A 20,084-nucleotide genomic window follows, 5' to 3' on the forward strand; every position below is an offset into this window, starting at 1 on the left:
CTTAACTGTGTGCACATGGCACATATCTGTGTGCAGTAATCGATAAACTGTGTTCGGGGATAAATTTAGTGTGTGCCAAGGTTAATTAAGCGTGCTTCAAGCATAATCGAGTATGCGCCATACAATAGGCTTACAATAATAAGTGTGTGCAAATGGCACATATCTGTGTGCAGTAAACAATAAATTGTGTGCACAGAGCAGAATGCTTAACTTAACTGTGTGCACATGGCACATATCTGTGTGCAGTAATCGATAAACTGTGTGCAAAAAGCAGAAAACTGTGTTCCAGGATAAATTTAGTGTGTGCCAAGATTAATTAAGCGTGCTTCAAGCATAATCGAGTATGCGCCATACAATAGGCTTACAATAATAAGTGTGTGCAAATGGCACATATCTGTGTGCAGTAAACAATAAATTGTGTGCACAGAGCAGAATGCTTAACTTAACTGTGTGCACATGGCACATATCTGTGTGCAGTAATCGATAAACTATGTTCGGAGATAAATTTAGTGTGTGCTAAGGTTAATTAAGCGTGCTTCAAGCATAATCGAGTATGCGCCATACAATAGGCTTACAATAACAAGTGTGTACGACGTTCTTGTAACTGATTCCATTATTTCTACATATTACAAGATGCTTAATTTAACTGTGTGCAAATGGCACATATCTGTGTGCAGTAAACAATAAATTGTGTGCACAGAGCAGAATGCTTAACTTAACTGTGTGCACATGGCACATATCTGTGTGCACTAATCGATAAACTGTGTGCAAAAAGCAGAAAACTGTGTTCGGGGATAAATTTAGTGTGTGCCAAGGTTAATTAAGCGTGCTTCAAGCATAATCGAGTATGCGCCATAGAATAGGCTTACAATAATAAGTGTAAACGACGTTCTTGTAACTGATTCCATTATTTCTATATATTACGAGATGCTTAACTTAACTGTGTGCAAATGGCACATATCTGTGTGCAGTAAACAATAAATTGTGTGCACAGAGCAGAAAACTGTGTTTGGGGATAAATTTACTGTGTGCCAAGGTTAATTAAGTGTGTTTTCAGTTTAATCGAGTATGCGCCATACTCTACATAAATCGGAATCCTTAACTTAACTTTGTTAAGTATGTTTCAAGCTTAATGAACCAAGCAACACTGCTGTGCCAGGGGATCTGAAACTGTGTTGCATGGTGTGCCATGGCACACCATGTTTATATATCAAATATTGTAGTTAGCCCTAAAAAAAAAGCTTTCTCTGAACAATTCCAGTCAACAGAAGGTCTCTCCACATAAATCAGCCACCCAAAAAGGCATAGCATCAGCTAACATCAACAAATTAATATGAAAAAGGAACTTAATAGTATTCCACATTGATAAATTCTGAAATAATCCAAAATTTGTATTAGTTGACAACATCAACAATCAACTTCCTTTACTTCAAAAGGTCTTCCTTTACTACAACGTCACCACATCCTTCCCCATCTGCGACGACAATGGAAAAATTTACTAAATATAAGTAATGTGAACTTGCAGCATAAATTAGAAAGGCAAAGAAAAAGAAACATAAACATGAAAGGTTAGGCATACCTTCTCGACTGCACCATCGATAAGCATTTGGCCATTGCAATTGCACCACTTTTGGACCATCTCGAATCTGAAAGTACCAGATAAGTAAAGGGAAAAAAATCAGATTGCTTAAGTTTTAAGTGTGCACAGAAACCATATCTGAGTGCAGGTAACAGGTAACTGTGTGCACAGAACTAAAAGCGGTGTTCTTTTTTCCTTTTTCAGATTTCAATTAGAAAAACATGGTGTATAATATCATGTATAATAAGAATACATAGTGTGCCATGGCGTGCCATGGGATTGAAATTGTATGCCATGGTGTGCCAAGGATGTGCGAAAGGTGTGCCAAGGGTGTGCAAAAGGAGTGCCTCCATGCAAGTCCATTTGACTGAAATAACTAGATGATGTGGAGTATCACACTAAAGGATAATACTGACAAAGTAGATAAAAAATGAAGGATGTGCGAAAGGTGTGCCAAGGGTGTAAAAGTTTGTCGAATGATGGCATTATATATATCGAATCATAAATTATCACACACCTTTTTATTTAACCGCGCAGCTTTGACAAACCTTCACTTGGAGACGTACGGGGTGGGTATACTGTGTGCACAGAAATCATATCTATCTGCAATAAATTGTGTGCACATGGCACATATCTGTGTGCAATAAACGATAAACTGTGTGCACAGAAATCATATCTGTGTGCAGTAAACGATAAACTGTGAAGACAGAACAGAAAACTGTGTTTGGGGGTTAATTTACTGTGTGCCATGGTATGTTTAGTATGTTTCAAGCTTAATGAACCAAGCAACACTGCTGTGCCAGGGGATCTGAAACTGTGCCATGGTGTGCCATGGCACACCATGTTTATAGATCAAATATTGTAGTTAGCCCTAAAAAAAAGCTTTCTCTGAACAATTCCAGTCAATAGAAGGTCTCTCCACATAAATCAGCCACCCAAAAAGGCATAGCATCAGCTAACATCAACAAATTAATATGAAAAAGGAACTTAATAGTATTCCACATTGATAAATTCTGAAATAATCCAAAATTTGTATTAGTTGACAACATCAACAATCAACTTCCTTTACTTCAAAAGGTCTTCCTTTACTACAACGTCACCACATCCTTCCCCATCTGCGACGACAATGGAAAAATTTACTAAATATAATGTGAACTTGCAGCATAAATTAGAAAGGCAAAGAAAAAGAAACATAAACATGAAAGGTTAGGCATACATTCTTGACTGCACCATCGATAAGCATTTGGCCATTGCAATTGCACCACTTTTAGACCATCTCGAATCTGAAAGTACCAGATAAGTAAAGGGAAAAAAATCAGATTGCTTAAGTTTTAAGTGTGCACAGAAACCATATTTGAGTGCAGGTAACAGGTAACTGTGTGCAAAGAAGCAGGTAACAGGTAACTGTGTGCACAGAGCTTAAAGCGATGCTTTTTTTCTTCTTCAGATTTCTATTAAAAAACATGGTGTATAATGGCATTTATAATAAGAATACAGGGTGTGCCATGGCGTGCCATGGGATTGAAACTGTATGCAATGGTGTGCCACAGGTGTGCCAAAGGTGTGCCAAGGGTGTGCAAAAGGTGTGCCAAGGGTGTGCCAAAGGTGTTCCATACCTTCAATGTATAGTAGAGCACCATATTGTTTACAGTATGACCTCATTACATGTCCTTCTATTGTGCCCAAGCTTTCCGCATCGTCCACATCTCATATCACGTACTAACTCAACTTGAGAAGGTCTTCTCTTCTTTTTAGGCCTGCCAGTACGTGTCTTTTTCATAGGGGGTAGAATGTGAATCTCTTCAGATGCACTGTGCGGCTCCTCAATATCAGGAATTGGATTAATTGCTTCGGCATATGTTGTTCTATACAATTCAGCTTGGAACCAAATGTCAGTGAATTGGTACAAGGATCTGCCGGCCTTCTCGATGCAAGCACAAGCATGCTTACATGGCATGCCGAAGATTCGCCACTCGCCACAAGAGCAGCTGCAATTCTGGAGGTCAACTTTGCATGAGTAGTTTGTATCCTTTACGTCATATATCATTATGTTGGACGTAAACACGGATAATCTCCGACCATCTTCTGCATTTTTATGTAACACTTTCTCAGCATCTGGACATAGGTGGGTTTGAATGCTATATCCTTGATTACGCCGTTCATGCATCATCTGCATAATTTGAAGCCTGATATGGTCAACCATCTGAGGGATAGGCAGATGACGAGCCTCCAAGATCCAACTATTAAAACACTCAGCCACGTTAGATGTCATAGTGCCCCAGCGTGGACCTGAAAAAATTGCGTTTGCCCAATGCTCGGGGTTGGCATGTAGGAGAAAGGTGGAAGCACCAGGGGCTTCTGATGTAAGCTTCCCAATTAGCTTTTGAAAAACATTAAGCCTTGGAGTATACGCAACAGCATTTACTAAATCAAGCAGCCTCTTTCTGTCAGCTGCACGATAATGGACAAGCACCTGCGATCACAATTAAATATCAGACATACCGGATGGTATATTACTTAGATACTTTCTACTTAAAATTATTTACAATATTATGATGCAAACCTGATTCTTGAAGTTTTCTTTCACATGACGAATACAATATGAGTGGTAGCAACCAGGAAAGTACTTCGGCACCGATTTAATAATTCCCTGATGTCTATCTGTCATAAATGTGAACTTTTGACCATGATACGCACTGCAACTATGAATAGCTTCTTTGAAAATCTGGCAAAACCATTCCCAATTCTCATCAGTTTCTGTATCTACCACACCATAAGCTATAGGAAACATATCATCATTGCCATCTTTGGCAGTGGCGCCAAGCAATACACCCCCATCCTTATGTTTTATAAATGTCCCATCCATAAAAATTAGAGGTCGACATCCTTTTATGAAACCCAATAGTGAAGCATGAAAACAAATGAACAGACGTCTGAATCGACCTTCAATTGTTTCGTACTCTGTAATGCTGCCGGGGTTGGTTTGAACAATGGCGTCGCAATACCACCGAATTCGGTCATAAGATAGCGATCTATCACCATAAATCTCCTTCATAGCCAGCTCCTTACCATGCCAAGCTTGATGATACGGCAATTGAACACCATATTCCCGGCGAATATCTTTTACAATGTCAGTCGGCTTATATAATGGCATATCTTGAAGTTTATTTTTAACAATGTTCGGAACCCAACGTTTTGAAGCCTTCGGATGCGACTGGACTTGCATCCCTCCTCCACATGTATGGTTACCGTTCATTTTTTAATTGCAAACTTTTCACCATTACCAAGTCGAGAAGCATGGATACGCCATTCACATTCTTCATATACACATTCCACAGTAACTCGCTCACGATCGTTCTTCATGAACACAAAATCTCTGCAATTTGCGATACAAAAGTTGCGAATGCTGTCACGAAGAGTTTCGACATTCCTGAACTCCTGACCAACGCCCTCTATACAACTTTTCCAAGCATCCAACGAATTTCTTTGACTTTCTTCCTCTTCAATTGCAGCTCTCGTCTCTTCAACAACTTGGACAAAATTACTTGAGCTACTCTTTGAAATATTTTTGGATCTCCAACTAATTTCAGCACCATGGGATGAGCCACTGTCCATACAAAACGATAAACATAATTTCAGCACATTTATTAATGTTCTTTTAGCTTCAAATGAACAAAATAAAATTTCAAATATGGAATACCTGGTATTGATTACCACATCAGCAGCTTCGATCAAGCTTGGAGAATGAGTAACAACCATCTCGATCACTGCCGCATTTAAGTTCACATGTATTTGATGCATGTTATGAACATCTTTATCGCTCATGAGCGTAACAAGCATTCTAGATTTGTTTGGAATATAAAACTTAATTTCTATCATTGTAGAAGATAAATGCCTCCACCTTTCCACTATTTTCTTGAATATTTGATCAAGAGTTGTGTCCTCACAGATGGAAATAATAACAGCTTCGCTACCGTAACAACAAATGGCCATCAAAACCGGGCTACTACTGTTCTTTGAAGCCATCATAATGAAAATAGGAGGGATCAGCACAAATGATTTGGCGACAATTCTTGGAGCTCAGCTCTGTTATAACAAAGTCAGACGAAGAGTGCAGAATCAGAGACACATCAGCAAAATATCTCTGTTAAAACAAAGTTAGAGGCACACCTGATCTTAATTCCCCACACCCTAAGGCAAAACGGAAGAAGATGGCACACTGGAGCAGAACAAGGCATTCATAAACAAAGAAAACAGTTAAGTTAATTCCCCACACCCTATGGCAAAACGAAACAAGATGGAAAACAGTTAAGTTAATTCCCCACACTTTCTCCCGCCTTCAAACCAAAAAGCCTTCCGTTGCCCCCCCGATAAGCATACAGTCCGTTGAAAGAACAGAGGACTATGCTTGTGTCGCTCCAAAGAACAGAGGTCTTGCTCTAAAAAGCCTTCCGTTGGCCCCCCGATAAGCATACAGTCCGTTGAAAGAACAGAGGACTATGCTTGTGTCGCTCCAAAGAACAGAGGTCTTGCTCTAAAAAGCCTTCCGTTGCCCCCCCGATAAGCATACAGTCCGTTGAAAGAACAGAGGACTATGCTTGTGTCGCTCCAAAGAACAGAGGTCTTGCTCTAAAAAGCCTTCCGTTGGCTGGGCCGATAAGCATACAGTCCGTTGGAACCTCACAGAACAGAAAACTATGCTTGTGGAGCTCCAAAGAACAGAGGACATCAAACCAAAAAGCCTTTCGTTGGCCCTCGACTGCCCTACAGTCCGTTGGAACCTCAAAGAACAGAGCAGAATGCTTGTGGAGCTCCAAAGTCTTCTCTGGAATTCCAACGGTCACCTTCTCCCGCCTTCCGTTGGCCACGCGAACAGGGAATTGGGAAGAACTCCAAACGACTAACTTCCTCCCGCCTTCAAACCGAATCTCCTCTTCCGTTGGCCAGGGAATACGGAAACTCCAAACGTCTCCATTTTCCGCCTTTAAAATACTGAATCGGGGCATATTCGGCAAATTTTCTTGGACATTTCTCCTCCCAGGGACCGGAAATTATGGTTTCGAGAGCCTGTTGACCGAAAGTTTCATTTTCGGTCAACAGGGACTATTCGTTATACTCCGGTCCAACACTGGACCGGTGATTAGTTTCCCCTTTTTTTTTTACAGAAACATACATGGCTTCTTGGTTTCATATATCTGCGTACAATTGGCTCTTACATACAAATCAAATTTTTATGCATAGAGTATTTTAACTATTTAAACATTGGAGTAGCTTCAAAATTAACCGGTATACCAAAAATCTTGTTGAATACTAAGGGACAATATAGACTATCCACAATAAGCATATTTTTTTTGCTGTTTAATTTTTGAAATTACTTCAAATTAGTCATCTCTTCATTCTCATAACTAACTATATCTCTAAACGAAAAATACATATCTTAGATAGTTTCGATATAAGTCTCTTCTACATGATTGTCTTCTCAATATGAATTTCGACGTTGGATCAACTATAACATTTTTTGACTATTTCTGAGAAACTTTAAAATTAACTGATTCTTCAATTATAATCTCTTTTGAACTTGATATAGTATCCAGCTGATTAAGTTCTTTTTGCTTTAGATCTTTGTTTTGACTTGATTGATCTTTGATCTGATCAATTTTGCCATCCTTCAAAACCCTTTGGACTTGATCCAGCTTCTAATCGATCAAACTCTTCAGCTTCAAATCTTCATCTTTAAACTAATTTTACTCTTTTTTTTGGATTTTCAAAAATGCCTAAAAATAAAATCGACTCTCCAGATAATTTTTGTTTGAGATGTCTCATTTTGCTGAAACTTCAGTGGATAGCCGCAAGAATAACCCATGGTTTCTTTGGCTCTTTTAAATCATGGATATGGTAATAATTTTCTTTATCAACTAAGTTTGAATAATTCACATCACTTTCTTAACCATCAAATTCCATTTTCTTCTCGCATTTTTTTTTGTTAAGAGTATCTACTGGCATTGTTTCCGACTCTTTCAAGATATCTCATAAATCTTGTTCTATTAGATATGATTTGACTATAGATTTCTAAATTGAATAACATATATTATTCAACTTACGGAGACAAGTGGTTGAGGCAAAAAGCTATGTCGATATTGGTGAAGTTGGAGACAAGTGGTAATAACAAAAGAAGCCATGTTAATGTTGGTGAAGTCTACTATTATAGTCCGAATATTGAATCATAATAGAGTCCATATATTTGTCTATATGTACAATGAATTACTGGAAGCTTTAGAACTATGTTGAACAATCACCTTTAAAACCATCAATAATCAAGTCGTTACTTCAAAGATTGGGCTCTGAAGAAATCTCGCAAAGCTGCAAACTATGTGGCTATACTCTAATCTCACTCAGATATCATGTTGAACGGCATGCCACGTGATGTAGATCAAACATGCTGACTTAGGGTTCATAATAAATACGAATTAAATTGAGCAATAGTTGTAGAAGAAAAAATTTGGAAGCCAAAATAATGAGTTTTGACTTCCAATCTCAAAGATGCCTCATCTAACCAAAAAGAATTCTCTTTCTACCATAAACACGTTTTCCTTAAACTCTCCAAACTCTTCACATCCCCTCTTAATAAAATCTCTCTCCAACCACAAGACAAAAAGTCACCATCTTCTACTGAAAGATAAAAATATCACCATTCCACTTGACATCTCCAAATCCTAAAGTTATTATAATTAATGGTCAATATAATAGAAATTCTAATAAGATTAGGGCTTAGTAAGGAATCTCAATAGAAGTTGATGGAGTAACATCTATTTCCTAGCTTATTCACCTGTCAGTTGCCACCTCCACGTCCTATCCACCATGCCATGACGGCCGTGATTTGTTTCATGGATACTTGTCGCGCCATAAGCATCCAGTCAAGGGCTCAAGGCTAGCCACTGGATCTACTTCTTTTGTAACAACCCAGGACCTCACCCAAAATGGCTAGCCGGAAGTTATTATTTGGGTTCCTTGATCCTGTATAAGTACCCAAGATCTACCCAGCGAATAACCGATGTGGGACTAAACACACGCCCGCACGAGTCCTCACATACTTCCCTCGTTTAAGCCCTGACGTCCTCGTCAGGCTAAGGGTTTAAATCCATTCAAATCTAATCACAAACACCACGATCAGCCCGTGGTAAGCTCCAATAGATTCGTGCTGCAGTGTCCCCTAGTCCACATAGGTTATGGGCCGGGTCCGCTCTGATACCATTTGTAACAACTCAGGACCTCACCCAAAATGGCTAGCCGGAAGTTATTATTTGGGTTCCTTGATCCTGTATAAGTACCCAAGATCTACCTAGCAAATAACCGATGTGAGACTAAACACACGCCCGCACGAGTCCTCACACTTGTCACGCCCCCGGCCCGAGATCGCGAGCCGGAGGTCCCGCCAACCGCCGCACACTCGTAGGGAACTCTCCCGACGAGCATGCAAGGCATCTAAACCAAACATCTCAATTTTATAAATATATATCTAAAATAATTCAACTGAAATAAATGTAATCTTACTCCATTGACTGACCCAAATTATATAGTCTCACAGTTCTAAATATGCAGCGAAACAATAAAGATAAAACATCAATTTAAATAAAGCCTAATCTAGGATAACTTGTGCTTCAGTTCTTCTAGTCGCTCTCCCATTTTAAATTCCTGATAGGTTAGTTCTCAGAATCTGTAAAACAACAAGAAATTGTATAATGAGCTAGACAACCCAGTAAGTAATAAACACCTTAACTAGTCAATTCATATAATAACATAAAATATAAATACAAATTACGATGAATCAACATAATAACATAATCAATTCCTTTTCAAGCACAAATTCATTAAAATTCGTATTTTTCAAATATCTATATACATAATCATAAATCTGATTCGAAATAAATCATATTCATCTCATCAGTCTTTAGTTACGACCACACTTATACCCTGTGGCTAGGCCAGAAACAGAACCGCACTTATACCCTACGGAGTGGGCCAGAATACCGCACTTATACCCTACGGAGTGGGCTAGAATACCACACTTATACCCTGTGGTGGGGCCAGAATTGCCAATGCATAACCCCCTATTGGCAGGGTCCAGAACATAGCCAGGCTGAGAGTTCTAAATCTGATGCACATCAAAATTCTTTTGTAACATAATAGATATATCATAATCCGATCTAAATATGCATATACGATGTAAAAACAGTAATATAACAATAGTCCGAAAAATATTATTCCAATTCACATATCCATTTTTCATTCCAAGCATCATCTCGTAAAATTCATAAATCACATATAAATTCATTAACAATTTATTCGATGCAAAAATAATATTATATAAATGAAGAGTCTAGAGAAGGCGGTTCATTACTTATATTGTACGTGATCCACAACAAATCCAATTAATCTCACAAATTCCTCGCAGAACCTAATATCCAAAAATCATATTTTCTTTTAAAATTAATCACAATATATATAAAACTTAAATTTTAACATTCTTCCAGGGCCGACCCTGCAGAAGTGTCTAGCACCCCGGGTTCGGGTTCGGATTCGGGTTCATACCCGTAAACCACCCTCCTCCTTTTATTTTATTATTATTATTATTATTTTCTTTTCTTCTTTTTTTTCTTTTCTTTTCTTCTCTTTTCTTTTCTTTTCTTTCCTTCCCTTTTCTTTTCTTTTCTTCTTCTCCAGAAGCTTCTCCCGACTTCATCTCCTTCCCTCCCCTTTCTTTCTTCTTTCTTCTTTTTCTTTCTCCTCCTCCTCTTCTTCCGACTTCTTCTCCTCCCCCCCTTTCTTTCTTCTTCTTTCTTCTCCTGCGAAGGGAGGTCGGCGAGCTCGGAAGAAGCCAAGTTGTCTTCCTGCGGAGGAGGCATGCAGACGGGAGGAGAAGAAGACCTCGCGACGGTCAGCCTTCTCCTTCTTCCCTCTCTTCTTCTTTCTTTCTTTTTTTTCTTTTTTTTTTTATCAAATGGTACTGCAAAGAGATAAAGATTAGGATTCCTTACCTCAGCCCCGGTGAAGGTCCGGCAGCTTCCTCCCTCTCCGGCGGCAATGGTGGAAGAGGAAGACCACCCGTGCCAAAGCTATCCCGGTTTTAATGGCTCTCTCCCTCTCTCTCGGCCGGCAGCCCAAGGAAGAAGACCCCCCCGACTAGACGCGGCGGCTGTGCTTCGGATGGCTTCAAGGAGAAGGAGAGGAAGCCCTAAAAAAAGGGCTTCCTTCTTCTTCGGGATGGAAGGAATTCCATCAAATGGACCGGGCCCAGTTTCAGGGTCTCACATTCTCCCCTCCTAAAAAAAATTTCGTCCACGAAATTTTCGTACATGCAATTCAAGAGTAGGAAATACTTCTTTCAAATCAAGTCATAACACTTTTCAAATCAAAGTCATCTTGTCTGACCAATGTCAAATAATTCCATTCACCACACTTCCTCTGCACATACTTTTTTAAACCTCAACATACCCATGTCAAGTCTAGATTTTTTTTCCCCTAGAATTACTTGCTTATTGGTACATTCATTATTATGTCTTAATCCGTGTGAACACTTTCGAAATTTAAAAGTTCATATTCTTCTTTTGACAACTAATCAAAAATGTTATGTAACTATTTAATCTTTTCTAGCAGTATAATGAGTTATCTAACAAAGAGCAGTGGGTATGGTTAGACAATAAATAGAAATAAATATTGCGACTAGATTAATACCTGTCGTCAACACATCAGAAGCCTGTGCATCTTACTGTGTAAGTGCAAATACTCTTCCTTTAGTCTTTGGCCCCTGGCTTCCTTCCATTGCCTGAGTAGATCTATTCTCGTTTCTTTATGGGCAGTCTGCAATTTTATGACCTATCTTACCATATCTAAAACAGGCACTGGTGTTCCAATGGCAATTCTTGTCAGCATGAGCCTTACCACATCTGGAACATTTATTGATATTCATCTGCTTAAGGTTGTCACTCGTGAATTTCTTGTTTGAACTTTCGGCGTTTTCATTGCTCTGCCCCTGAAATTCATTTGACCTATTTCTCTTCTTTTGATTTCTTTCCCTTTCTAACCGTTCATCAATAACTTCCCTTTCAATTATTAAAGCCTTATTTACCACAGCTGCATAGGTAGTCAATTCATAAGGTACCACTTGTTTTCTAATTTCAGTCTTTAGTCCCATCTCAAATTTATGCGTTCGATCTAGTTCATCTTCGACTAACTTTGGAACAAATTTGGCTAGCTCGGTAAATTTGGCTTCATATTCTGCAATAGTTATATTTCTTTGCTTTAGGTGAATAAACTCCTGCTCTTTCTGCGTCCTTACACTCCGAGGAAAATACTTATCATAAAATGCTCCTCAAAATCTTTCCCAAGTGAGTGGCTCCCTATCCTGCTCATATTCATGTTCCAACATCCGCCACCAGTTGAATGCCTCACCTTGCATCATGTATAATGCAAACAAAATCTTTTCATCATCCTGGCATCTCAAGACAGCAAATGCTTTTTCCATCTCTATAAGCCAATTATCTGCTTCCAACGGTTCTGTAGTCCCCTTGAAAGCTAGAGGAGCCAGCCTCTTAAATTCAGCTATACTGCTACGCTGTTCACACTGTTCCCCTCGTCCTTGCTGTGGTTGTGTCTGGGGCAACTGCGCTTGTTGTTAGAGCAACTGCTGTTGCACCTGCTGTTGTATCTGCATAAGGCCACTATGGTCTGCATAACTTGGCCTAGGCCCGGCTCTTGTTGTCCTGTCTGAGTATCACTAGCAGGATTGACAACTCTCTCCTGCTGAGGGGTGTTACCAGCTTGTTGGGGTATGCTGTCATTTTGCGGGTTGGGTGCCTTATTAGTAGCTCTATAAGTAATCTTTCTCGTCCGACGTGGAGGCATCCTGACCTATGTCTATCAGATAGCAGCATGCCAATAATAAGCTTACCAATTCATTACAAGTACATAGAATGGTTGCCACAATCATCATAAACTAACGTCCCAATGTCCCTAGTGTCTACCCACCTATACTCATGTCATGTCAGATTTTCTTATCTCATTATTTATCCAATTATGCTCTGATACCATAAAAGTTGTCACGCCCCCGGCCCGAGATCGCGAGCCAGGGGTTCCGTCAACCGCCGCACACCCGTAGGGAACTCTCCCGACGAGCATGCAAGGCATCTAAACCAAACATCTCAATTTTATAAATATATATCTAAAATAATTCAACTGAAATAAATGTAATCTTACTCCATTGACTGATCCAAATTATATAGTCTCACAGTTCTAAATACGCAGCGGAACAATAAAGATAAAACATCAATTTAAATAAAGCCTAATCTAGGATAACTTGTGCTTCAGTTCTTCTAGTCGCTCTCCCATTTCAAATTCCCGATAGGTTAGTTCTCAGAATCTGTAAAACAACAAGAAATTGTATAATGAGCTAGACAGCCTAGTAAGTAATAAACACCTTAACTAGTCAATTCATATAATAACATAAAATATAAATACAAATTACGATGAATCAACATAATAACATAATCAATTCCTTTTCAAGCACAAATTCATTAAAATTCGTATTTTTCAAATATCTATATACATAATCATAAATCTGATTCGAAACAAATCATATTCATCTCATCAGCCTTTAGCTACGACCACACTTATACCCTGTGGCTAGGCCAGAAACAGAACCGCACTTATACCCTGCGGAGTGGGCCAGAATACCATACTTATACCCTGTGGTGGGGCCAGAATTGCCAATGCATAACCCCCTATTGGCAGGGTCCAGAACATAGCCAGGCTGAGAGTTCTAAATTTGATGCACATCAAAATTCTTTTGTAACATAATAGATATATCATAATCCGATCTAAATACGCATATACAATGTAAAAACAGTAATATAACAATAGTCCGAAAAATATTATTCCAATTCACATATCCATTTTTCATTCAAAGCATCATCTCGTAAAATTCATAAATCACATATAAATTCATTAACAATTTATTCGATGCAAAAATAATATTATATAAATGAAGAGTCTAGAGAAGGCAGTTCATTACTTACATTGTACGCGATCCACAACAAATCCAATTAATCTCACAAATTTCTCGCAGAACCTAATATCCAAAAATCATATTTTCTTTTAAAATTAATTACAATATATATAAAACTTAAATTTTAACATTCTTCCAGGGCCGACCCTGCAGAAGTGTCTAGCACCCCGGGTTCGGGTTCGGATTCGGGTTCATACCCGTAAACCACCCTCCTTCTTTTATTATTATTATTATTATTATTATTATTATTATTTTCTTTTCTTCTTTTTTTTCTTTTCTTTTCTTCTCTTTTCTTTTTTTTTCTTTCCTTCCCTTTTCTTTTCTTTTCTTCTTCTCCAGAAGCTTCTCCCGACTTCATCTCCTTCCCTCCCCTTTCTTTATTCTTTCTTCTTTTTCTTTCTCCTCCTCCTCTTCTCCCGACTTCTTCTCCTCCCCCCCTTTCTTTCTTCTTCTTTCTTCTCCCGTGAAGGGAGGTCGGCGAGCTCGGAAGAAGCCAAGTTGAGGCCGGCGACGCTCGCGACGGCCGGCCCGCTCCTTCTTCCTGCGGAGGAGGCATGCAGACGGGAGGAGAAGAAGACCCCGCGACGGTCAGCCTTCTCCTTCTTCCCTCTCCTCTTCTTTCTTTCTTTTTTTCTTTTTTTTTTAATTATCAAATGGTACTGCAAAGAGATAAAGATTAGGATTCCTTACCTCAGCCCCGGTGAAGGTCCGGCAGCTTCCTCCCTCTCCGGCGGCTCCTTCCTCTCCGACGGCAATGGTGGAAGAGGAAGACCACCCGTGCCAAAGCTATCCCGATTTTAATGGCTCTCTCCCTCTCTCTCGGCCGGCAGCCCAAGGAAGAAGACCCCCCGACTAGACGCGGCGGCTGTGGTTCGGATGGCTTCAAGGAGAAGGAGAGGAAGCCCTAAAAACAGGGCTTCCTTCTGCTTCGGGATGGAAGGAATTCCATCCCGTTGCCTAAGGTTTGGGACTGGGCCGGTCAAATGGACCGGGCCCAGTTCCAGGGTCTCACATCTTTTATCATATATTGTCACAGGAAGGAACACTGCTGACCTTTGTACTCGATTCGGGATGTAAAATAGGTTGTGTGCTGGGACCAGATGGAGTGTGCTTTGAGGTGGGGGAGGGGGTGGTGCTGGGGAGGGCAGAGTCGGAAGGCGAAGGAAGATGCGAGGGCAGGAGCGTGAGCAACAAGAATGGAGACCATTTTTTCCCCCTCTGAAGTGAAATAGTTATGCCAAGATTTTGGATGGCAAAAACGAAACTTACTTGGACTCGTGATTTATGTTTATATTAATTATTGTGCAAGCTCTTTAAGTTGCAGAAGTTTTAGAAAATTTGCTTAATCTCTAGAAAAGACAATTGCATTTCAATAAACTCTCTTTCAATGCATAGTATTGTTTGCTGCCTCAGACAATCATTAGCCATGTTCTAGAGAGTGATACTTATCTTGTAATATCATGCATGAAGAGAAAGAGGTTGCATATATTGGACTGAATTATTTTTTTGACGAAAGAGCTGACTTATTTTTTCGATGAAAGAGCTGAATTATTACTAATCCTTAATGATATGGTGGAAAATAAACATGATGATATGGCATATTTGGATTTGTTCAACTCAAAGCTGATGCGACACTTTGTATTATCAAACCGAGTCTACCTCAACCTATTTAAAAGCTTGGTCAAATAGAGCAAAAGCAATTGACCTTCGAGGTCATGCATCGCCCGACGTGCCAGATGCAAAGTTCTGCATCTCAGACAGATAGCCATTTAGCTTGGCATCCATCCTAGATTGCCTTGAGCCCTCTTGCCTCGAGTGGCAGCTCCCTATATTATGTGGACATGCACTCCTATAATGTCGAGAGATTAAGATTACCATAATGGCCCTAAAAGATTACGCCACACCCTCATGCGTTTACAACATGATCCTGGATAGTTATATTGAATCCAAATGTGGTTACGACGCAATCGTAGATGGCTACAGCATGACGCAATTTTGGACGGAACTCGTGGATATATATAGATCTAAAATCCCTCCATGAAAAAGGTACGATGACTGTGACACAACTCCAATATACTGAGACTCTCATTCGTCTCTTCTCCCACACCATTATCCAAACCCTTTCTTTGACTTGAGCATTGAAGGGTTCGAATGGAGCCAATTCTAGCAAGTTCTCTAACCTGTTATTGTTCTACAGATTGATAAAGGCAATCAATATCAGCAATCCAAAGATCGGTAGAAATAGATTGGCACTGTCTGTGGGAATGAGGCGAAAAAAGCCATGAAGCTCAGGAGAAACAATCATCAAGGGTTCACCCACCACACCTAGCCGGAGTCCGATAGCTCCCTATGCGGCTCTTAGAGAATTCAACCTTCTCAATCAACTTCCGGAGTTGTCAACATCGAGCAATTTAACCTGCTTGTCTAGTAGGTGTAAGGCTCTTATTGCAGCGGTGCAAAACCTGTAGCAGTAAACCTGTAGCCAACCAAACCACCAGGACTGTCTGACGCAAGGCAGCGACCACCCTTCTCCTAGATGAGCTCCAATATGCGATCATCTCAGCTCTTCCTATGAGACATGCTCCAGTCCCATCAATCCTTCCTCGCACCACTCAAAGTGGGTCTTTAGGAGGGAGACCGATCTCAATTGCAAGATCAAGGAAATGAATAACAAGATCGAAGCATTAAGGAGAAAGCATTCTAGGGCAGGCGACGATCTAGAGATGATCAACGAGCCTCCCATCACCCAAGAAATATCTATGCTAGCCTCGAAGGAAGAAGTCTCCTACCAGAGGGACACAAGCAGATATTGTTGGTTCCACAAAGATCATGGGCATAACATCGAGAAGTGCCTCCAACTAAAAGATGAGATCGAGGCTCTTATTCGACAAAGGTGCCTCTATCGATAAATAGATCACCAGCAAGACAGGTGGACTCCTGAAATATGAAGTGATGATCAACCAATTGCTAGGGTAATCGCTACAATCTCCATAGGACTTACAGTTGAAGGATCCAAGCCTTTGACCTAAGAAGCTTATGACCAACTAGTCAAAGCTGAAGAGTTAGCCTCACGAAGGCGGAGCCATAGAGGAAGGAGAATACAGAAACCTCGCACCATGCTTGAAGGGCCCATACTGAGTAACCGAGCTCGAGAAGCTCGGAGGGGTGCCCATACTTTGGATGTAAAACCCCGTCAATCTCAGGGCACACAACCAGTAGGAATTGTAATACTGAATTTTGTACCTTTGATTGCTAATAATCAATAAAATTATGTTTCAATTCTTCTCTAAGGTTCGGCCCAAAGAATCAGAGTGCTACAGGCCGTACACATCTCATAGAAGCTACCGACCTCAAAGATGGAGGCACGATCTAGGCTTGGATGGGAGGAGACATGCCCGACCTGATCATCCGGATGCTAGCTATCCAGAAAACTGAATCGATCAAAGGTCCATTGGCCGCTAAGGAGCATAAGCCAACCCCATAAGGACCTAGTCTACCTTGACCTAATAATAATGAGAACCAGCGGTAGAGGCTCGTTGGACACAAAGGACCGTAGTTCAACCCCGAAGATTGGAGGGTAGAGGCTCGTTGGCTACAAAGGGCCCTAGTCCAACCCAAGAAGGACCGTAGTCCACCTCATCCTAACAACGTCAAGAATTGGGGGCAGAGGTCCATTGGCCATAAAGGATTGTAGTCCTGACACTAGATTTGGGGATAGAGGCCTATTGGCCACAAAGGACTGTAGTTCAATCTGAAAAGGATCATAATCCACCTCAGCCTAATAATGCCGAGAACTGGAGGGTAGAGGCCTATTGGCCACAAAGGACCATAGTCCAACCCTTGAGATCCAAGGACAGAGGCTCGTTGGCCATAAAGGACCGTGGTCCAACCCTTGAGATTGAGGGGCAGAGGCCTATTGGCCATAAATGACTGTAATCCAATCTCATCAGAATCGTAATCCACCTCGTCTAACAATGATAAGAACCGAGGGTAGAGGCCTATTGACCACAAAGGACCATAGTCCAACCCTACAGAGGGCAGAGGCTCGTCAATCATAACGAACCGTAGCCCAACCCCTAAGATCGAAGGGCAGAGGCTTATCAGCCACTAAGGACCATAGTCAAACCCCTAAGTTTGGGGGACAAAGGTCCAAAGGCCATAAAGGACAAAAGTCCCCTACCTTGACATTAGACAACCATAGATATTGTAAGCCTCTCTCAAGGCCAACTCCAAAAGGACTGTAGTCCACTACCTTAGCCTAACAATGCCGAGAATGAGGGGCAAAGATTTGGAGGCCCATAAAGGACTGCAGTCCACTACTTCAGCCTTAACCTCAATGTCCGTCAGACTACCTCGAATACTAGAGCCTATTTGCAAAGGTGCTTCGGTCTCATTTTGCCAACCTCGATGTTCGTGAAATAACCTCAAACACTTGAGCGAAAAATCAAACACTCAGCCATCACAAAGAAATGGGGTATGAGTGAAAAAGTTTATTTCATTAATATTTAAATATCTGATTATAAAATAGGTCAGCTTAGAATTCGAGCAGACCTCATTACAAAAGAAGAAAGTTAAAAGTTGCCATTTCTCATGGCCAAGCAGATCTCATTATAGAAAGTTAAAATCGTTGAGCATACCTTCTTACAAAAGAAGGTCAAGCTTGCTGAAGAAGACCTACAACAAGCTTAAGAAGATTAAGCACAAGTAGAAGAAAATTGCAAGGGCCCGAAAGCCTGCTCCTTGGGGCTTGGGGGAAAATCATCGACCATGGCATTATGAGGAGGGAGGTTGATGTTGTTCCCTTCCTATTCTTACTACTCCTCGATGTCGCGAAAGCTACCCTCTGTTGAAGGGATAAGGCAGCTGAAGTCAACCTCAGGGAAGAGCCTCATTGTCTAGCTTCGGCATTCTCTAAAGCCTTGCAGGAACAAGTGAATTGAGTGCTAGTGAACTCCCTTTGATAATCTGCTAAGGATTTATAGTCCTCCATGGATCGGAGGGCCTTCTCTTCAGCCTCGGCAGCTTGCTGTTTAGTTGCCTGTAGTTCCTTCTCGGCCTCAACAGCTTGAAGCTAGTTGCTTCTACTTTGCCTTTTGCAACCTTCAGCTTGGCCTCCATCTCAGCCACCTTTTGATTGGCCGTGTGCAGCACTAGCTCGAGCTTCGTTGATCGATGTTTAAAAGTAGAGAAGCTCTCATCCACTAAAGCCATGACATCAAAACTCTACAGATAAAGAAAAGTTAGTATAATGACTAAAACTCTAAAATTAAATTAAAAGGGCATTGTTTGGAAATTAGCTAGGCAAACCAGGATCTCGACTAGTTGTTAGCAATAACATTTGCTGACCAGGCAAGTTTGAACTTATTAGGTGTAGTGAGTTGAGGAGGAGGCTGGGTTATCTTCTCATTGGACCGCACTTTCGCTTGAGAAACTTCAGTCAGAACTATTGAAGGATCCATGGTAGCCTAACTCTCATAGGTGGAGCAACCTTAATCCTAGAGCTCTTAAAGTAGAATGAAGACATTAGAGTTTGCATACCTTATATAGAGTTTTGAACAGCTTGGATTAACCTGATTGTTCAACTCCATGGCTTAGTGAGCTGTCATGTGTCAATACCAACACTCTTTATAGGATAGTGTCTTTGGGAATTTAAATGAGGCAACTTGTCCTTCACCAAAAATTTAAGGCTTTTTTCAAAATAGCACAGAAGTAGATGATGCAGTTACTTCCTTCTCCCAAATCAAAAAAAAAGACGGTGTAGATCAAAAGTGGAGGGAAGTGATGTGGCAGAACATGAGCTCGATGATATGGCATGATTGGATTTATCCAACTCAAAGTTGATGTGGCACTTTGCATTGTCAAAACGAATCTACCCGACCTATCTAAAAGCCCGACCGAGTAGACAAGAAGCAACCAACCTCCATGGTTATGTTACTTGACGTGCCAGATGCCCATTTAGCTCGGCATCCATCCCAGATTTGCTTGAGCCCTCTTACCTCGAGCAGCAGCTCTCCACTTTATGCTGGAATACACTCCAATCATGCCGAGAGATAAAGCTTACCATAATGGCTCTAAATAGTTACGCCACATCCTCATGTAGTTACAACACGATTCTGGATGGTTACATCAAATCCTAAGGTGGTTACAATGCAAACCTGGACGGTTACAGCATGACCCTCAAGAGATTTCAGATCATGTAGTTTTATATGGACTCAGAATCCCTCCATAAAAGGTGCGATGATTGTGGCATAGCTCTAATACACTGAGATTCTCATTCATTTCTTCTTCCATACCATTATTCAAACCCTCTCTCTGACTTTAGTATTGGAGAGCCAGGTCGGAGCCAACTCCATTAAGTTCTTTGATCTATTACTATTCTGTAGATCGACAGAGACGATCCACATTAGTAATTCGAAGATCCAAGTTTTCACCATAGCAATTTGC

General features: G+C 40.6%; 1 protein-coding gene and 1 long non-coding RNA gene across 11 annotated transcripts; one reads left to right on the forward strand and one right to left on the reverse strand.

The window, feature by feature from the left end:
- Positions 1 to 1,165: 1,165 nt before the first annotated feature.
- Positions 1,166 to 14,472, reverse strand: LOC120105004 (uncharacterized). Of its 10 annotated transcripts, XR_015968003.2 has the most exons (7): positions 14,331 to 14,469; positions 13,651 to 13,703; positions 10,615 to 12,995; positions 2,796 to 2,862; positions 2,097 to 2,694; positions 1,580 to 1,646; positions 1,166 to 1,474 (listed from the first exon to the last, which is right to left on the reverse strand). XR_015968003.2 is itself a non-coding variant. In XM_089924802.1 (2 exons), exons 1-2 carry the CDS (start codon positions 4,803 to 4,805, stop codon positions 3,225 to 3,227), a joined length of 1,491 nt encoding a protein of 496 aa, XP_089780928.1. In that variant the 5' UTR covers positions 4,806 to 4,831; the 3' UTR covers positions 3,037 to 3,224. The 10 variants fall into 10 exon arrangements, 1 of the variants encoding a protein (XP_089780928.1); XR_016396170.1 differs by lacking the exon at positions 13,651 to 13,703 and having other exon boundaries at positions 14,331 to 14,472; XR_015968002.2 differs by lacking the exon at positions 10,615 to 12,995.
- LOC113463769 (uncharacterized) lies at positions 13,710 to 15,155 on the forward strand. The gene is made up of 2 exons (XR_003388603.4): positions 13,710 to 14,227; positions 14,336 to 15,155. It is a non-coding gene; the product is annotated as an uncharacterized LOC113463769 (long non-coding RNA).
- Positions 15,156 to 20,084: the final 4,929 nt, after the last annotated feature.

The sequence above is a fragment of the Phoenix dactylifera genome, chromosome 8 (genome assembly GCF_051530095.1).
Source record: "Phoenix dactylifera cultivar Ajwa chromosome 8, Ajwa_hap1_PhDact_Kaust_v1.1, whole genome shotgun sequence".
In the NCBI taxonomy this organism is placed as follows: domain Eukaryota; kingdom Viridiplantae; phylum Streptophyta; class Magnoliopsida; order Arecales; family Arecaceae; genus Phoenix; species Phoenix dactylifera.

Excerpts from the sequence above, each read along its gene's own strand:
- LOC120105004 (XM_089924802.1), bottom strand. The coding sequence starts at position 4,805 with ATGCAAGTCCAGTCGCATCCGAAGGCTTCAAAACGTTGGGTTCCGAAC. Across the intron at positions 4,053-4,142 it reads AAGAAAACTTCAAGAATCAG|GTGCTTGTCCATTATCGTGC; the intron begins GTTTGCATCATA and ends TTGTGATCGCAG.